At 34.2% G+C, this 20,678-nt stretch overlaps 1 protein-coding gene across 9 annotated transcripts in view; it reads right to left on the reverse strand.

The window, feature by feature from the left end:
- Positions 1-20,678, reverse strand: part of DOCK10 (dedicator of cytokinesis 10) — a 173,842-nt gene that overhangs the window by 114,794 nt on the left and 38,370 nt on the right. For 2 of the 9 annotated variants that reach the window (XM_087965038.1, XM_087965037.1), the window contains exon 1: positions 3,133-3,354. The exons of the other annotated variants lie outside the window; for them this stretch is intronic. In XM_087965038.1, the coding sequence (XP_087821164.1) occupies positions 3,133-3,237 (105 nt within the window). In that variant the 5' untranslated portion in view covers positions 3,238-3,354. Of the gene's footprint in view, positions 1-3,132; positions 3,355-20,678 lie in introns of those variants that run through there. 9 annotated transcript variants of the gene reach the window in all.

The following is a 20,678-nucleotide window of genomic DNA, read 5'->3' on the forward strand; positions in this document are numbered from 1 at the left end:
CTGTTTGGGGGGGGGGAGGGAAATGATTGCTTCTATATGGATAGTGTGTATGTGTGTGTGTGTGTGTGTGTGCGCGCGCGCGCACACACATGTGCGCCTTTGAGTCAGTGTTGATTCCAAGTGACTGCTTGGACAAATCCCTACAGGTTTTTTTTACAAGATTTTGGAAGTGGTTTGCCATTGCCTGTTTCAGATGGCTACAAGAGTGTGGCTGGCTCAAGGTCACCCAACTGGCTAAGGGAGAAGAAGAACTCATAGCTTGCTAATTTCTAACCTGATGTTTTAACCACTATGCCATACTTAAGGCTAGAATTTAGTGTGCTTCAGTTGTGAAGTTGGGAAGGGATGGGTTATTAACTGCAAAAGTGAAGAGAAGCTGTACTGCCTTCGAAATGAAATATTCCACTGAAAAACATACCAAGAAAACAGAACACCACAGTGACTAATTCTTTAATCTTAACCTAAGAGGAAGAAGATTCAGAATATAGTTCCTGTTTAAACAGCATCATTTTTAAAAAAATCCACTTCAGTTCAAGTAATGCTATGGCTAAAAACAATATGCTTCATGCAAATACTCAAAGACTGAGTTTTTAAAACAGGATGTGGCTTTTTAGAAAGAAGAAATCTATATAGATAATATTTTATTCCATATCTGTGCAATTAAATGAATTAACAATTCTGCAAGAGAACACACATTTCCTCAGGCAGTAGAAGCCTGATGAATATTGTAGCTGAAGTCTCACAAATTTTTGTAATATTTGCCTATAAAAATCCATTTTTCCAGTGATTTTTCTGACCAGATTGGGATTCTGTTTTATATAGAATTTATTTTCCCATAAAATCATTATTTCAGCATTCAATGAGATGGGCAGCAAACTAATTTAATAAATAAATAAATAAATTGTACATAACAAATGTACATAACAAATAAACTTGTGACTATAACAGTTTATGGAGTTACATGAATGATGAACGCAAGCAAAATAGCCATGGGGTTTCTCGGAAACAAGTCATTATTGATATATATTGTATAAAAAAGACAGATGCACTATAGTGACTATCTGATTACAAAATTTTCAACCTTTCGCTTAAAAAGCCGAGATCTATATCAGAGACGCCCTTTATTCCTGTGATGCCATGGACTTCGCATGGCTCTTAGAAAACTGACTGGATTAGCTGCTCTGGGGAAACTTAGCACAGAAAATTTTGCAGCATTTCTCCTGCATTTGTAACAGAAGAGGAAGCTTTCTGAGTGTGGGAACTACTACTTCTACTCTTCTTAGAATCAAGATGTGGCTGAGAGATTATTTGCCTTTCTGTACCCAGAATGACTGTCTGGTCCTTTCTTCCTTCCCTCCTTCCCTCCCAAATGTGGTAAAGGAAGAATGAAGGGGACTACCAATAATTGGTTTTTTTTTTCTTTTTACCTGGCTCTAGTACAGGAATGAAAAGAATACAATGGTGGGAAGTCCTTGACTTACAGCCATATGTTTACCAACTATTTACTTCCCCAAACCCCAAAAACTTTAACCTTAGACTGTCTACTATTGACCTCACCCCTTTCCTAAGAGGTCTGTAGGGGGCGTGCATAAGCGCACCAACGTGCCTACCGTCCCTGTCCTATTGTTTCTCTTATTCTTTTATTTTTCTTATATGTACCCATTTCATGTATTCACAACTATGTATACGCTTATACTTATTATCTTGTAAACAATTGGCAAATCAAATAAATAAATAAAATAAAAATAAATAAATATTTACTCCAGCAGTGAAAAAGTGACTTACAACTAGTGGTCACACTTATGACCATTCCAGAATCCCCATGGTCACATAACCAAAATTCCAATAAGTAACATCACTGGAAGAAGCCAGATTTGCTTAAGAACCATGTAGTTAATTTAATAACCAAGATGATTCACTTAACCACTATGGCAAAAAAAAAAAAAAAAAGACTGTAAAATTGGACACAACTCACTTATCATTTAACAACTGAAGTTGAATGATCATGCACAATTTAAGGTTTACCTGCATCACCACTGAGAGATTAAGAGGTCATTAAGATTTTTAGAAGTAAAACTTGTGACAATATAGGAATACCCTGGTAGTACTGGCTTTCTAGATTCCTTTGTTAAATCTTTGTTTTACCTTAATATTTATGTTATGATTCAAAATTGAACTTACATTGGAAACTTATATACTCTGCTGTTAGTACATGATCATTCCCATTAATACATACTTTGTATCTTTAGAAACATTTTTTCTGATTTTTAAAGATTTCCATCCTTATCTTTTTTTAAAAAAATTAAACTCTTCCCTGAAACAGAAAGGTAAAATCTGTTAACTATCATTTACCACATCATTTAACCAATATTGTTTAATCTTGTAGCTTTCACATTAGAAATCATTGAAAGTTTGCTTCATAGATACTTTAATACACACATATAGACTAATTAAATCACGAGTGTCTTTAAAGTCTAGCCTATTTGAGGCTGTTTGTCTTTTTCAAGCTTTTTTCTAACAAATTGGATCCCACCCCCTCAAAAAAGTCATATAAGGAAAGACTCAATTTCTTTGAACATAAAGTATACATTCTATCATGTTATGATTAAATTACAGATGATGTAAACGATGAAGAAAAGGCATTTTATTTATCACATATATAGGAACTCTCATCTATAAGTTTACTACATAATGTTTAATTTCAACTTGATAAATTCTTTCATATATTCAGAACAGTAGTCTGAATAAGTAACTATCATTCATACATCATAAATGGCAAACAGCTTATTTATTACTTAGTTTTTACATTCTTTTTTCCCATTCACACTGAAATCACAAACATATTAGGATGTCTTATCTAACAGATACACTGATTTTGTCTGATTAATTTTAACTGTTTAAATTTGTCTTACAGTTTATTACCTGCCAAATATGAGGCAACATTCCTACAATTCCTAACCAACATGGCCTGACCAACAAATTTATTGCTATACTTTCATTAGAAAATTTGTTCTAGTCACTGAGATAAAATAGGAGTAGTATAATCTATTCTGTTCACAAGGTTAACACTCCAAAGCTACACTAAATAAATTACAAGACAAAAAGTACAAGCATATATATTTATATACATACACAATTCATGCTGTGGATTTCACTGTGATTAGTTCGTCTAATTGTCCTCTTTTTTCTCCAAAGTTCACTGTGGTCCCTTTTAAATACTTTTGCTCTGAAACTCATTGTTTTAGTAGAACCTCAAGCAGCAAAGAAATCCATATGAGAAAAACACAATCCTCATTCACTGATTATTGTATCTATGCTGTGAGAAGAGGAAGTATATGGACACTTATACTATCTCTACAAATTGCATTCAAAATAAGAAAAAGAAGAACCTGAAATTCAGTAATAAATCATTACTTCCTGTCTGAGTAATGTTGTGCTTCTTCAATGACAAATAAGATTGAAGCCTCAGTCACAATGTTTCCTATCACCTGTTTCATTTCTACCCACCCACCTAAGATTGGAAGAACATTATTACACCATGTAAACTTTATCTGTTGTGAATAAGGAATTCCAATCTGGGTAGATACAGAACAAAAAACTACTCTGCCTCACAAAGAATATAGCACACACTCTTTTGCTAAACTGAAGACTATCTGTAAATTTAGTTTGAAGAAATAGAAGTATAACAAAGAGGATAATATTTTATCTCTACAAGCTTCTGAATGTCTCAAATTGGGCTCCTGTATTTCCTTCAGTAGTGGTCAGATATGAAACAGAGGGTTTCCACCAAGAACTGGCTTTAATGTAACTAACAACCTTTTTTTTCAAGTCTCCTTTTGTGTGGATATTTTCTGAGCCAGAACTACTTCTTGTCTCACTGTGGTTCTCTAATGCTGCACCTAGGCCAAGTGTGGGATAGTCTGCTTTCTGCTTTTCTCACCTTGGCCACCACCGTCAGCTCTGTCTGTATAATGAAACAGTCTGTTACTGTTGCCTATAGTGCCTAGTTTCTGGGAAAGTGAGGAAAGACAGTTGCTACTATATAGAGCAGCCCAGAAGTCATTCTCTTAGTTGTAGATTGGGTATTTTCTTTTGTTTATTAGGGTAGGATTGATATTTCATATATTGAGAGAAAGCAATACTGGAAGGGTAGAATTTGTAAAAACAATCAAGCTTTAAAATATTTATATGGCTTTTCAATTGATGGTGGCTTCATAATGAAATAATTAAAAACAATTGAAAGGGCAGATACATTAACCATATTTTAATTCAGAATACATCTGCTTTTGATTTTTCCCCCCCATAACAGCCACAACTGGAAATAAGCTTTCCTCCATTTTCTTACTTAAAATATTAGTTGGCCCAGTGGTTCCTGAAAGACACCTAAAGCACAAAAAAGCAAATTTCAGTAGTTCTGAAGGCTGACAGATTTCAGTGATGTGCCTTTCCCTCAAACAAAATGAGTAGCTGCTAAACAGGGACATCTTGTTTCAGCAGCTTCGGCACGTATAGAATGGTGCTTAGAAGGCCAAAAAATGCAAGCAATATACCAAAGAAAGATCAAATTTTATTCTCAAGAACTTATTGATTACTTCTCTAGTGATTGGAAAAAAATTGAGGAGAATGATTGTAAGTTACATTTCTAAAGTTGCATACACAGAATTTTTAGCAAAATCGTCCACTCTACAGAAATATTTCTCAGTCTTATCAACTTTAAGTTATGTAGATTTCAACTCCCAGAATTTCTCCTCAAGAATTGAAGTTCATGGATCTCAAAGTTTCTGAGTTTGGGAAAGCTGTTCTTAAATATTCCCAAAGTTTACCTGTGTAGGGCTGGCTCAAAATTTTTCAATGTGAATCAAAGAAATACAAAGAAGAAAGAAGCCATTTTAAAAATTACATTTATTTTTCATCCTTCTTTACAAATAATACTTAATTATTTTTTTAAGGAGGGTGGACATTAAAATTGTCTAGAGAACTTGTGAAGAAGATACCATTCTATAAACTATTACACAAAACTTAATCTGACTCAAAAGAGAATTAATCTAGCCCAGACAATAATAGCTGAATTGTATCCCCACAAAATAGTTCTAGCTTCTAATAATTCTAAATTCTAATGTATTTTATTACATTTACTGTGTTTTTAACATGCAACTTTTTATGCTTTGAAATTGCTAAGTCTTTCTGTTCCGGTAACATAGAAATGAAATGACATTAAATAAATTAATAAATACATGCTTTCTTTTTAAAAGATATTGAAACATTAGCAAAAGGTAGGGAACTGACAGGAAATGGAAAAAGGGCATATCATAAGAGTCTAGTCATGTGGCTCAGACCTTTGAAGATGCTGTCAAAAAACTGAAACCTGAACTGAGCTGAGGTCAACAAAGAAGGCTAAAAATAAAAGTTTCTTTTAGACATAAGCTCAAAAGAAAAAACAAAAAGGACTGATCAGCTTTAAAATGAAGAAGACAAAGTGCTAACAAATATTAGAGAAAAGGCAGGAAATTGGAAGAAAATAAGTGTTATCCCTATCTTCAAAAAATGAAAAATGGAATATCCAGTGACTATAAACCACATAAATATATGAGAAGATTCTGGAGCAAATTGTAATGCGATTGATTCATGAGCACCTTCAAAATAATGCAGTCATTACTAAAGTTTAGCATGATTTATTGAGCAGAAATCTTGATACAATTTCTGATTGGATAACTTCCTTAATATATTGTTGGAATACTGTAGACATAATATATATTAAGTTCAGATTTTACAGTTATAAGTAGCAGATGTTTCAGCATTGCATAAGGGTTGATAGAATGAGAAGAGTTGCTTTATGACAAGAAAAAATGCTGTAATCTACTCAAATTTCAAAAGTATAAGCATATTCATAATTATGGATTTTCTGAGTCTCTAGGATTATAGCCATTTTTTTGTCTAACAGAAGTCTAGCTGAAGTCATTGTTCAGAATTAATATTTACTATGCACATATCTACCATCAGGCACTGTTTAGCTGAGAACAACATGAACTCTATAAGTTGAGGCATCATAAGTGATAACTGAAGCCAAAGTTCATTATAAGGATCAAATAGAGGATGAATAACTTCTTGATAGTATGGAAAGCTACATCATGCTGAGGAGTCCAATGCCATATAATTTCTTCATCCAGTAAGTGATGCTAAGTTCTGCTAAGGTTGCCTTGAATTTTCAAAATGATGTGATAAAAATGTAAAAGCCAAGCAATCTTTTTTTTAAAAAAATCTACTTTTTGGATTTGGTACATCCTGAATGGCCTTGATCTTACCTTATAATGCATAAATGTCTGACACATCAGTTCACTGAGTGCAAAGCAATATGTACTAAGCCTTCATAACTATCAAGTAACCTTGGATCAGTTGCTCTTTCACGGTTCAAGGAAGCAGGCAATAGCAAACCACTTCTGACATCTTGCCAAGAAAACTGCAGAAATTTGTCTGATCAGGAATTAATACTGACTTGAATGAAACCCTCCACCAAAGCCCCTAGATATCTAAATGATTTATCATCAATCTTATGTAATTTTCTTTAAATAATTCTTTATTTAAAACATCAAGGTTTGGTGTATCAAATTGATGTGTTAAGATATCAGACAGTTACAAAGGGTTTAATCCCACAAAGTTCAGAACTACATGTCTTGAATCTGTTTTCTTAGATTCTACGGGAAAAAAAGAAGTATTTCTGCTAAAGACTCCAAAGAAATTAGCTGGCTCACAACAAATTTTTCAAAGTGACCTAATGCAACCAATTAATATACAAGCAAAGTGAGTAGAGGGAATAAAGCCTCGTTCCTGGTTCCTGTCACAACCTTTTTTCTTTCCTTTTTTTAAAAAGGCCTTCTGGCAGAAATTTTCTCTTCCTTTTTTTACTACTGGTTCTGTGTGCATGGCTTCATGGGCATGGAATGGCTTGGTGGGAGTGGCAGGGGAAGGATAATGTAAAATCTCCATTCCCTCCCCACTCCTGGGGGAAGGTTACTGCAAAATCCCATTGACTCCCCACTCAACTAACCTGCTTTCCAGCTCCATTCTCCTGTGAAAGACAACAAAAGAAGACCCAGCCGATCAGCTGGGTCTCGGGAAGCAGAGAATAGATGGAGGTAGGGCTAGTCAGAGATGGTATTTGCTGGTTCTTCGAACTACTCAAAATTTCCACTACTGATTCTTCAGAACTGGTCAGAACCTGCTGAATACCACCTCTGAACAAATACTAATTGATAACAATCCAGACAACAGCTAAACTTATTATTGTAATTAATTAATTAAATTTGTATAGCTGCTTAGCTTACAAGGGTAGCTCACAGCAGTTGAAACAACAGAAACAATAAAAATGAGCGCAGTAGCATAAACTATCCTAAAAATTATGATTAAATTTCAAGGTAACATAGTCATTTGATAAATATGAATCATACATGCACTTGCTACCCCCGAAAGAAGAAATGGGTCCACCAACAGTTTAGGGACAAATCATCATGGAGAAAATCTACCTGATGGTAACTAAGAATTAACAATGATTTGATGGTGCAGTCAGTCATGGAGCAAAGTAAAGCACTAGTTTCCATGACTATAGGAGTAGCCCCTTGTCTCTTTTATTTTCTAAACTTTCCAGTGGAACTCCTATAATTGCCCAGTTTTTACTGGGATGCAATGGAATATTCTGAAACATCCAAAGTAGGAGAGTAACCCCTCCAACTGCCTTCTTTGATTTATTGAAACTTTGATGAAATCAACCTTTTGAAATCAAATGAAGAATTGGTATTCCAGTCCGTCTCATGCATAGCTACATAAATCTAAATGATGCTTTATTGCTAACACAACCATTATGGCAGCCAGCACACATGAGCATCTTGGATCTTAAATTCCATATAGACTCATCAGCTGAAAAAGTTTCCTGCCTTCAATAGAGGACAATCAAACTGTATTTTATTTAAGCTAAATGGCTGTTTTGGAAAGCTCACAGAAAGGAGGCCTGATTATGCTTCTGCTTGCAGAATATAAAATTTTAAAGACCATAACAAAAGATCCCAGAATCAATTCCCAGACAGACCCGATAACCACAAAAGAACCACAGTGTAAATAAAATACCCATTTCTCTAATACCACGAACACTGACAGATGCCTAAAACCTTCTCATATGATGATGTGAAGAGAACTGGCAATGTTAAATGTCCCTGGCAGCATTGAGACTTACCACAGGATCCATCACTCTAGCCGTACTTTGTAAACTATTCTTTTTCAGGATTTGAAAGTATATCTCTAACATTCTAATTTCATGACATTTCTAATTTCTAACATTTCTTTCCCCCTCAAATGTCTTTGTAGTGTAAATATAAGGAGAAACAGTTCAAAGTGCACATTAATGAAGGCTACAATTGTGGCAAAAAGCAAGAGAGAAAGTAGCAAAGTGGAAAGTAGAAAGCTAAATATCATAACAAAAACTAAATAGCAATAGCACTTAGACTTATATTCCAGTTCACAATACTTAACAGTTCCCTCTCTAAGCAATTTACAGAGTCAGCATATTGCCCCCAACAATCTGGGTCCTCATTTTACCAACCTTGGAAGGATGGAAGGCTGAGTCAACCTTGAGCCTGCTGAGATTTGAACTGCCAAATTGCAGGCAGCCAGCAGTCAGCAGAAATAGCCTGCAGTACTGCATTCTAACCACTGTGTCACCATAGCTCTCTATCTCCAAACCAAATCCTACCTCCAAATTTTTTAAAAAATATTATGTTTTGTCTTTAAAGAGAAAACATTGGAATATTGGTCCCCTACATAGAAGATGAATGAAGTTATCTAAACTGGGTGGTTAATAGGAGTAAAAAATGACTTGATGACACATAATCACATAGAAACTGATTTCATTCATATAATGATGGGATATGAACATATTTAAAAATATTTCAAATTGATTTAGGTTGGAAAAAAAGTTGAAGTTTTTGCAAACTTATACTTTATCTTCTCTGTATATAAATCTGCCAGTACAGCCATTGGCAAAGAACATAATCAAAATACTGTTTCTCTGCCCGTTTAGTCTAGTAGTTAAGACATTGGGCTAGAAACTAGGAAACTGTGAGTCTTAGTTCCACTCTAGACATAAAAGTTGGCTGGGTGACTTTGGGCCAGCTGCTCTCTCCCACCAACTCACCTCACAAGGTTGTTGTGGGAAAAATGAAGGAAGGAGGAATATATGATCACAGTCTTGAGTTGTTTATAAAAATAAAGGCATGATAAAACCAAAATCTAAAAGCTATTGTTAAAATGTTACATAAACAAAGATTTGAACTCCAGTAACATCACAATAAAATACATTACAAAATTCCCAGTGAACTTAACAGGTCCAATTAACTAATAGGGAGGTATTGATTAACCCTACAATGACTGAATTGTTTGTAAGGATAGTGTATGCATAAATATTTATTGATATCTACTGCTGTATAACTTCTGAATACTATAAAACTAAAAGAAGAGGGCTTAAATCCTATATAAACCAAAGAACTGGTGTGAGAGGACTGTAAATCTACAAATGATTTCATTGTTGTGGCACACACATTCTTACACAAAGCAGTGTTCAGTCAGGGTTCCGTATGGGAATTAGATAGCAGGATAAGCAAAAGAATATTCTAAATGGAGAAAAATTAACTTATAATAGTTTGAAGTAAAGTATGTCATATTGAAGTCCAAACGGTCTTCTATGACACATAAAAGTATTACTTTTAGAGTTGGGGTCCCTAAGGTTATTAAGACCAACTTAGCCCCAGGACTATTGAATAAATGGCCATTCTTGCATTACATCTGCTTCGAAATCAAAGTTTCTTAAATTAAAGGCACTTCAAAATAAATTCCAAAAAGTTTAGCATTATTTTTTTTATTTACAATAAAATAATAATAACAATAACAATAATAATAAAAGTTTAGCATTATGGTAGTGCAAAATTAAGACATTGCTCTACTATACATTTTAAATGGTAATTTAGAAATCCTTGAAATAGCAAAAATACTAGCTCAAAATTTGGCATTAATCACAAACACTGCATTCACTGCAGGCTTCTTTCCAAGAACAAGGACTGAAATGCTCAAAAATCCAAGAGAAAATATATCTTTCCAAGTTTGTAACAAGAACAATTTGTAACCAAGAAACACACTCTAACAGGATAATATCACCAAATGGCACCCTCCTAAGATTGATAATTATTTCAAAGACAAATAGAGCAGCTTCTAAACATTTGCGTGCTTTTGTGTAAGGGTCACATTGCTGGACAGGACGAAGTCATGTGAATTAAAGCACCCTCTTGGTGCTTTCAAATCTACAACAGATTGCTGTTGTTCAAATGACCTTTTGGTAAACTTGGATAAATTCCACTTCTTGCAGGATTTTTGTTTAAGGATAGTTTATGCATAGAATCTGTTTTCAGAACCTTCACATCCTGGTTAAAAATAAATGTCTTCCGTTGTAGTGGTTCTAATATGGTCCAGGACTCAATTCACTTCCAAGGATAGAAAGACTGAAAAAGAAGATTTTAACTTCTAGGAAGGTAGACTCACTTCCAAGGATAGAAAGACTGAAAAAGAAGATTTTAACTTCTAGGAAGGTAGACTTTAACTACTCTTCCATGAACCATATTTCCATTCTTCCATGAATCAAAATGTAATTTTCTACTACTTTCACCCCACTTTCCCTCTTCATTTGAGTTCATCATCTATAGTAAGAAACTAAAACTGTTAAGTTTTGCTTCTAGGACCTAACTAACAACCAGATACTTAATTATTGCCAACTATCAGTCATTTGGAATAGTTCTTTAGGGATGTGATAATAATAGTTCTCTTTTCCTTTCAAAGGATATTCACAGCACAGAAGCTTACCAAGCAGTAGCTGAACCCAAATGCTTCTTGATGCATGCACTTCCAGAGAAAGTATAGTAATTTCTTTCTCATCTGTCATTCACATTTTGATCAGTATGACTTTTTTTCTCAGGAAAGTACAGAACAGATTAATCCCACAAATGCTTCCGAACATACTAAGGAATGTTGTACCCTTCTAAGCCTCATAATGCCCCAAATGGTATTTTGTTCCTTAGAGCCTTGAAACAGGTGTAACAATCTTACATTACGTATCATAGCAGTTAGATTCTTAATTGACTTGGGCTTTCCAACCCAAGTTCCAGTCTATGGCGATCATTTCTTCTTGATGTCTGGTGCTTGAACAATACTAATTAATTTATTGTGAGTCTAACTGAAACATGTTTATATGGTGTGTACAAAGCAAAATATACAATCTTATTTTTGCAAAATTCTTTCATGGATAAAACATTTATTTCCAGTCAAGGTATAGTATATTAAACCACTTTAAAATTTATTGACTTTTGTCTCTTGTTGACTGCCTTAAGAAAATTTGGTTTTTAAGAGTGTCATACAAAATTTTAAAAGTAAAAAAAAATATTATTAGCATAATTTAAGGAATAATACTCATTCTGCAAAATGTAGTAGTTACTGAACTATTTATTTAAACATTCTGTTTGTAGGAAGGTTCCACAAAGCATTCAAATCACAAGAGTCAGTGTAACATATGAAGAACCGTGATTTTAACAACCTGAACTTTCTAATGCTTAATTGTTAAGGGAGGGAAATTGTACATGATTTTCTTCTGGTTGTTGGAATTCTGGAACTGTTATAATCCCGCTTTTCCATGAGGGTGGCAGATACTGCTAAGAGAGATTTAAGGACAAAATGGAGAGGAGAATGTGATGGATTGTATTTTCAGGAACATCTTGATTAAAATTAAAATCTAAGTACAGCTTTATCCTGTCTATCCAATCCAATTAGATCTTGCTATAAGCATATTAGCTTTTTCTATCTACCTTTCACAGAAATCAGAATATTCACAGATAGCCACCCTTGTTGCCAGTTTTATAAACTAACTATTGAAAAGCATTTGCATTGTTTTTGTTGATATTATACATTATACATCTCAAGAAGCATACATTTCTGTTTGTAATGGATACATGAGAAAAAAGAATTTCAATAGCAGGGATTCACCAGACTGCAGGAATAGGCTTAATCTGCACATCCCACGCAATATATCTAATTACAACTAGCTTCAATGCCAGCTGAATTTCACATTATTAGTTTGTAGGACATTTGGAGCTTTCTCCTATAATTCTCCTGGTTGAACCAATCAGGGAAAAGTATCAACAGATTCCAAAGCTAACCACAAGCCATTCAAGGATTAATAACAATTCACACATTGAACCTCTTGATTATTACTAATGCACTATGTTATCAGTAGAAAATATCACAATGAAAACAAGTAACAGGATGGGTTAGATGCACAAAATAAAACTGAATAAAACAGCAGCTAAGAAAATAGTAAACAGAATTCATCAAATGTCTTTAAGGATGACAATGGGAAGAAATTATGAAAAAGCAGGAAAAAATTGTATTCTTCTATCATCTATAATTTATATTTGAAATGTGTCATGGTGAGTAATGAGAACCACATCATACTAATATTTCATTTACCCAAGCCTTTTCATAATTAATAGTTTGTTTCACTTTCAAAATAAAGCTTGAATTCTTAATACAGCAATATATACAGTATATTGAGTGATCAGGATAGCTTTATTCATTTTGCACTAAGGACTCAGTTTTCAGTCACTGGAACTTATTTTGTTAATTCTCCTGTTCCTTTGTCAAGCTAATCTATCTAAATTAAGTTCCCTTCTTTCTAATGATAGTGTATGGTAACCAAAAAAAAAAAAAGGAAGAGAAAAGAACTACAACCCTAAATCTAAGGCAAATAGTCAGGTTTTCAAGGGATTTTGGAATATCCGGGGAGAAGAGGGAACCTCATTCTTCCTGCTGCTGCTACAGAGAAGTCATACTTCCTGGATTCCCAAAGATGACACTGTTTAATTGAGGGAATCTAAAACAGGCCTACTTTACCAACATAACGGAATTATAGAAGTAATAATCCCTCAAATAGCAAAGTCCTATGTCATATTAGGTAGACGAAGACCAGTCGAGAACTCTGCATAGGAACCATCTGCATAGGAACCATCTCATGCCTAACTAGGTTCATAGTTGCATTTGTATAAAAGCCTTTAAAGTATATTCTTAAAGATTTCTTCTTTCTGATAGTTTTTCTGCTGACTGAGTCCCATAGATGGAGAAAAAGTAGATGCAGTACTGGAGGATGGCTGTTTGACTTCTTTTATCATGTCATGGTATGACTGTAGTGAGCTGCCAGGTAGGTCAACTGGTAGCTTCTATCCAAACAAATAAACAGGTGAGAAACAAATACAGGTACAGCCTTATACCAAGAAAGGTCCCCTGAGGTTAATAGTCCAGGCTAAAGTAATGAGGCTGACTGGGTTTTCAAAAGGAATTTCTTTTCATCTATGTTGATTCTTTCTTGTCATCCATTGCTGATTTCATTTGGTTAAGCTATAAATGGCACTTATGATTCGGATTATATTAATATTCTATAGTTTTGTAAGTGGTTCTATGTGGTGTTGACAAAAAAAGTGGAATAAAAATAAGAGTACAACTAAAGGAGATGAACATTGAAGTTATGAGTATGATTTTGTGCCTGAAAAATCAGAGAAAGCTGATGTCTTTAAGCTGGAAATCCCCATTTTAGTCTTCACAAATAATTAGTCTATTTTCAGGCATGACTATGACTGACAGATTTGTTAAATGTATGGACAACATGAAGATTGCAAAGTCTGGAATTTTTTTTCTCTCTTTCATTTTTGGAAGCTGTAGCATAACAGGATATGAGGAAATTTAATGCATGTAATGAAAAACAGGATTTAAAAACTGCACTAGCTTAACTGCAGCATACAAAAATCTTCTCCAACCTAATATCATCTTAGGACAACAACACTCATGCTTTAAGTTTTAAAAATAGAAAAATAGAAAGATCAGAGAACTGTATAAACAACTATGGATTATACCACATTGTTTAAAGGGTATCTGTTTGCTGTCCCCAAAACTATATGGTTCAGTTTAATCATAAATCTATTCAACTATTATTATTATTATTATTATTATTATTATTATTATTATTATTATTATTATTATTATTATTATTATTATTATTATTATTATTATTTTGCAAATATGAAGAATGGAACAAGATTAATTTCCTGATATTCAATTTTTTGGCATTTCATCAAAATATTGCCCTTAGTCTTAGATAAAAGTGAATGATTCTTTTTTAAAAAAAATCTTTATTGGTCATATTTTCTCAATTAAAAACATATTTCCACTCATTACAGCATGTTCATAATAGTGTTCACTCACATTGACATATTCCTAAGTATATAAGTTATTACTAAATATTGTTATAATTATTTTTACATTCAGTTTGAAGCATATATTCATTATTCATATATTTACATAATTATTTACATAGTTATAAAAATGAATGATTCTTAAAAGGAGATTTCTGTCGACATGACAGATTCTGGCTCTGAATCAATGCATTTTAGCAGTGGCTAGAAAGGTAGCCAGACTGAGCATCTGCTTAAAATGAAAATATTTTTGCATTTTCCTTTCAGATACAGAAACAAACCATCAGTGGTTACAGAAGCTGTTAAAATTTCCTGCAATTTTTCAAGGCAGAATGACAAGTGACCAAAGCAGCACATCTGGAGGCATATCACTCACCCTCAGCATTACTAGCTTCAGTGCTCCTCAGAACAATGCCAGTGCACAGTTCCAGAACTCATTCAGAGTTGTGCAATCTATTCATCTCTCCCCTATTCATTCATTAGTTCATCTTTTTCATCATTTCTCCCTATACTGCCCATAATCTCTTAAACGTTTCTATCACCTCATTACTTTTCCCTCCTTGCACCAAAATTTCACTGATGTATCTTTTGCTTGCTGATATATTTCGGATACTGAGTTTCTTGCTCGGTATCAGAAGTGTGGAGTCAATCATAATCATGGGCTCATTAGAATCCATGGAACCAGAACGGAACTTGGAGAATCAGTTTTGGTACTCCTGGATGGAAATTGTGTTAAATACAATGTGGAATGATGTTGCATTTTAGCAGTACTTCATCTGTGGGCAAGGCAGTGTACAATATGGTCAAAAAACCAAGACAGTGGTTGATTTTGTGACTTTAAGTTCTGCCTGTTTTTACATACACTGCATGCAAACAAACAAACAAAAAGAAAAAAACAGGCAGACTTGATATAACACTATCATGGCCATCATCTTCATTTTTTTTTTTTTTTTTGTATCAGATCCTGCAGACACCTCTGATTCTGTCCTTATAGTAACTTCAATATTCATGATTAATGCAGATTTCTATATATTTATCATTAAGACAGCATCATTCTATTACATTATATTAAAGGCTCATAAACATGGTTTTTCTGCAAACTGCTATATAATTATCAAAAGCTTTTAAGAATAACCACATACGCAGATTCAGCACCAGGTATTCCTGTACAACTTCAGATAGAACTTCATCAAGACTCCAAAATAAAATAAAAATATTATTTATAGATTTTTAAAATATAATTTACCCACTAACCAAATTTCCCATCCACTAAAATAGCTAAAAACCGTAGAAAGTACCAGATCTCATAAGGTAACCAGATTTAGGATTTTTTGGGGAGGGGGGGTGCTGCAATGTTACAGAAAGAGACAAAAATGACTGTGGTTTTCATGGAAATTAAATCAAACTAAACACACATAGAATTTAATACAAAAAGCTGGAATACATACTATCCCAAAACATGGATATTCCCAAAAGATGCAGCCTTTTATTTTATTTCATGTCTTTAATTTGTTTTGCTTGCTATTTCTGACTTCTTTTTTGCATTTTTTGTAATGTTGCTTATGCAAAAAGAGAATATTGTGAGGATGAAGATGTAAACAGTGATAGCAGGGTGGATGTTGGCAAGGGAGATAAAAGGGAGCCTTTTCTTTTTGTTCCCTTTTCTTTCAATCTAGCTTATTCTTCACCCAGGGAAACCGCCTGCGGAAGAACACAGGTATAGTAAAGAAACAGAGTGATTGCCACAGATGCTTTTGCTAGGGAAGCTAGCAGGGAAGGGTCTAAAAACATGGAGAGCAAGGTAGGCATCACCATGACCTGCAAAATGTGCCTGCCCTTAATGGAGCCAACCATAATTGCTTCAAATGTAGAGTTGTTCCTTTCTTTCTCCATTGAGAAAATGTGAAGTGATGCACTGAAATGGGTTGGAAAAGACAAGAGTGTCATGGAAAAGACAGCCAATTTCTGCAAGAAGACAGAGGAGTGAATTCCAACCTTTCCCTTCCCTTCCTTTAGCAAAGACAAACACCAGATCCAAAGAAGTAGGAGGATAAGAAACAATTGGTAACAGTGGAATTCAGGAACCAGAATCTCCTTCTGTGGCCCACCAGATTTTGTTGTGTTCAAACTTCATGCATGCTCAGCCACCATGCCTAATTGTGAACCATAACAGAAGTTGTATTTCAGTTATTGTAACTATCATTCCTCAAAATTGGTCTTTGGCTGGCACTGCTGAGATTGGATGCTTAGTAACATCAGGCAGGGTACAGATTGTGAGCCATGATGGTGCAGGGGTTAGAGTGCAGTACTGCAGGCTAATTCTGCTGATTGCCAACTGCCAGTAGTTCAGCAGTTCGAATCTCACCAGCTCAAGGTTGACTCAAACTTCCATCCTTCCAAGGTCAGTAAAAGGAGGTCCCTGATTGTTGGGGACAATATGCTGACTTTGTAAACTGCTTAGAGAGGACTGTAAAACACTGCATATAATTTGCATATAAGTCTAAGTGCTATTGCTATTGTCTATTCTTGAACTTAGAGCATATTTTTGATGGGTATGAATGAATAGCCAAATATTTTCATACGCAATTTCCCAAATCTGTTTGTAAGTAGGATAATTTGATCACTCCTAATAAAAACACTCAGATTGAAGGAACTATTATTCAGACCTAAGTTTCCAAATATTAGGAGAAAAAGAAAAGAAACCATATACATTACAATTGTGGAGTGAAGTGAAGATACACCACTAATTTATAAATGAGAATCGTTCTTAAATATGAGATTGTTCAAAGGCGTCCTGTTAAAGCTATAAAACAAACACATTTTATGGAATAATACATTGAGGAAAATGCTAAGTTTACAATGAAGATTTCATTTATAGCAAAAGACGTATGTATCATGATTACAAGTAGAAGTTAAAAAGTTAAAAATATCCTGTTTAAGAAAATATTAAAAACTGTTGTTCAGGCAACATAGAAGATCATCATATATCCTTTCTCAAGTCGGTGTAATAAAATGAATGCTTCTCATTCACTGTTTTTTGAAAAGCTGTTTTGTCTGTAACAATTAGCAGGATATGTCTTCACAATGCCCCTTTCCCCTTACCAACCATATGTGAGAAGGATGAAAACAAAACAAGTTAGTTTTTATTTTCCCCAATTAGCATTCCTTACAATGTATACGCTGAAAACTAAAAATCCATCCAGTGCAGTGAACACCAAAAACTGAATTTGTTGGGACTTGGGTAATTCAAAAGATTCACTGCCAGCTGTTCTAGTAAGGGCAGCCAATTTGGATAGCTTTAAAAGGGGACCAGACAGATTCTTCCAGGATGAGGCTATCAATATTGATATAACTAACTGCTGAATACTAGGCAGGATAGCTTAATACTAATTGCAGGGAACCAGCAGTAGAAAAAGACTATTGTTTTCTATTCCAAGCTTCCTAAACACAACCAGTTGGCCATTGTTTTGGCAATGTCTGCTGGAATATATGCCTATGGCTTAGTTAATTTAAGAGTCTTTGAGGATCACATGTTCAATCTGTGACAAATTACTTGAAAAGAACTAAAAACAGAAAAACCTGTGGCTGAGAATATAAAATCCATTACAACTAAGTCAGTCTTTCCCAAACTGGCGACTGTCAAATGTATTACATATAACCTCATCTAGTACATGCATGGAATGTACAATATTAGACTAATTGCAGCAATAACGTGATGGAAATATAATAAACTAATAACAATAAGAGTTGGTTTTCATTCTATGATATCACTTTGATATCTTTTTGGAAGTTTGTTTTAAAACTCCGAAAGCTATTCTTTCTTTTTAATTATTATTCCCTTTCAAAACTGGTTTTCCAGAAGGAAAAAGAAAACAATTTGTAGTGTACATATCAGTATCCTTTCAGTATACACCAGTACATCTGGTGATCTGCAGGCTTCCTGGCTTTACACACTATAATGCAATCCCACAAAAGCTGAAGGAGCTTTTCAGATCAAGAAGCTCTGGGATTCTGTACAACAGTGTTTTTCAAACTTGGCAACTTGAAGATGTATGAACTTCATGCTGGCTGGGGAATTCTGGAAGTTGAAATCCACATATCTTAAGTTGCCAAATTTGAAAATCACTGATGTAGAACAATGAAAAAGTAAGGAAACTACGCCAATAAAGTAGAATCAAAATCAGCCCTAAAACAAATTCTATAAATAACATGAGGGTGGGTGGCTGAAATTTCTTCAGCAGGAAGCAATCCCTTTGGGAGACAAAAAGACAAATGTTGGTCCAGCATTTGGCCCAGTTGGAACAACTTTTCCATAGAACTTAAAAGCTATTTGATGGGGCTCAGAGTTGTGGATTGCAAAGGCACAATTATTGTGACTAAGTGTGTCAGACACACACCAACCCTGTTGCTGATATCAGTAATATTTGCCCACATATTTACATGGGATACTTAGCATAGATTCTAAAATAAAATGAATGCTATTTGCTTGCTGTGAAGAACAGCTTCCGCTCCTGACTCAGGAATATATATGCATAAAAGCATCCATGGGTCTCAAATGCAAAGCACTTATTGGTCACTTATTTTTCTCTGTACAGAGGAGTGGGGGGCAGGGGAATTTTCAAACTAATAACAACAGAATATTAGAAAAGTATTAAGACAAGTCAATGTGAGACCACAGTGAAACAGTGAATTCTAATAACAACAGCACAGTGCCAATTTAATTAGAGCATTTTATGTTAAGACTTTTTTTAATCAAGCTCCTGATTTCACTTCTAACTTCCTTTTTTTCCCCATCTGTTTTATTTGCCTGCAGTTCCTCTATGTAGCTCTTCTTTCTAGCATCAGCTGTAACATTAGCTTTTCTTTCTAGCATTATCTTTAAGTCAATTGGCATTTAGTATCTTTCCCTTTATTGGTCCTTTTTTCAAATACTGCTTTTTACTGGGATATTCATACCTATTCATATTTATGACACCAGTACCTAACATTATATACAGCTTCCAGAAGAAACAGCAGTCTATTAACAATGACCCAGAAAGATGTCCTATTTTTCTAATGGATGTTGAAATACAGTTTTCATCAATGTCACACTCTACCATTTTGTATTCACACAGTCCTGTAGATTCCAATTTACTCAGTGCTTGCCCTTTTCCAAGATGTTTCTATATGGGATGCATTGGTGAAATCTTTATACTTAGGCTGCAGTATGGATGGTTCAGTAGCCACCTGATTTTGCACTGTACCATACTTATTTTCTGAAAAGGTCTCATTTAATAAGATCCAGCAGTATTTTCTTCTCATAATATTGGTAGGGTAATAGGTTTACAGAAAGCTGTTTAGTTTAAATAACTATTTATCAGCAAAAAAGAAAGCATAGAAGAGAGATATAACCATAAAAGCCAATTGAATCTAGTCTGATAAAAATCTTCTCATATATATACTCTGCAGTGGTAACTAGTCATTATCATTTAGAGCAATAATGGTTCATACACCTATTAATCTTTTGATATGACATACAGCATACTTTAAAATTGGCATCTAAAAAAGAGATAAATTTTGCATCAACATACCATAGACCAAACAAGCTTCAGTGTTTCAGATTTAATAATTGATATTAAGGTAGTCATTTTCAACAAATAACCAATAATACATTATAATACATAATAAACTTCATATTTTTAAACGATCATACACATAATCAACCTATAACAAAGGTTTAATAATAAATTTATATGTTATAGAATAAGTGGGACCGACAAGGAAGACACTGTAGATGCACTTTCCTCCAATATTACATGTTTGAGAATGAACAAGAAACATGTTAGTCACCATTTTCGTTGGATAGTCAAGAAAGGAAAACTTGAGCCCAGATCTAAACAGGCAAGGCATCTCCAGATGAGGCAGCACATGAGCCAAAGATATAACGCTGGTATTTAAAGGAGCACGAGGTCCTAAGTTTGGTTTGCATGCTGGCATTAATCAAATCTTGCAACATAGAAAAAGGGGAGTTGAGACATATATTTTTATAGCTATGGCCATGGATGAATTATGCCTGAGCCTTGATAAAAGGATTTGATAGTGAATAAAGCTAATCTAGTTCTAAGTAAGAGATTAGGTGCATTGTGGGAGATCTGCCCTCTGGGTGAGAGAACAGATACTGTATGCAGGAGATCCCCTAATCATAGTTGGGGCTTAATAAAAAAAGGATTTATGTAAGAGAAATCCAAAGCTGTATCTTAGGGCAGTGAATTAAGAAGTTCTGCTATGCTTTGCGATTTTCTCAGAAAATGTAAAAACTGGTAGTTCCATCATATACCTAATTGTCTGGTGGAAAAGGGAGGTGGCCAGGAT

This window comes from Notechis scutatus, chromosome 4, assembly GCF_049901735.1.
Source record: "Notechis scutatus isolate UNSWTSFEM ecotype Mainland chromosome 4, rNotScu1.2, whole genome shotgun sequence".
Classification (NCBI taxonomy): domain Eukaryota; kingdom Metazoa; phylum Chordata; class Lepidosauria; order Squamata; family Elapidae; genus Notechis; species Notechis scutatus.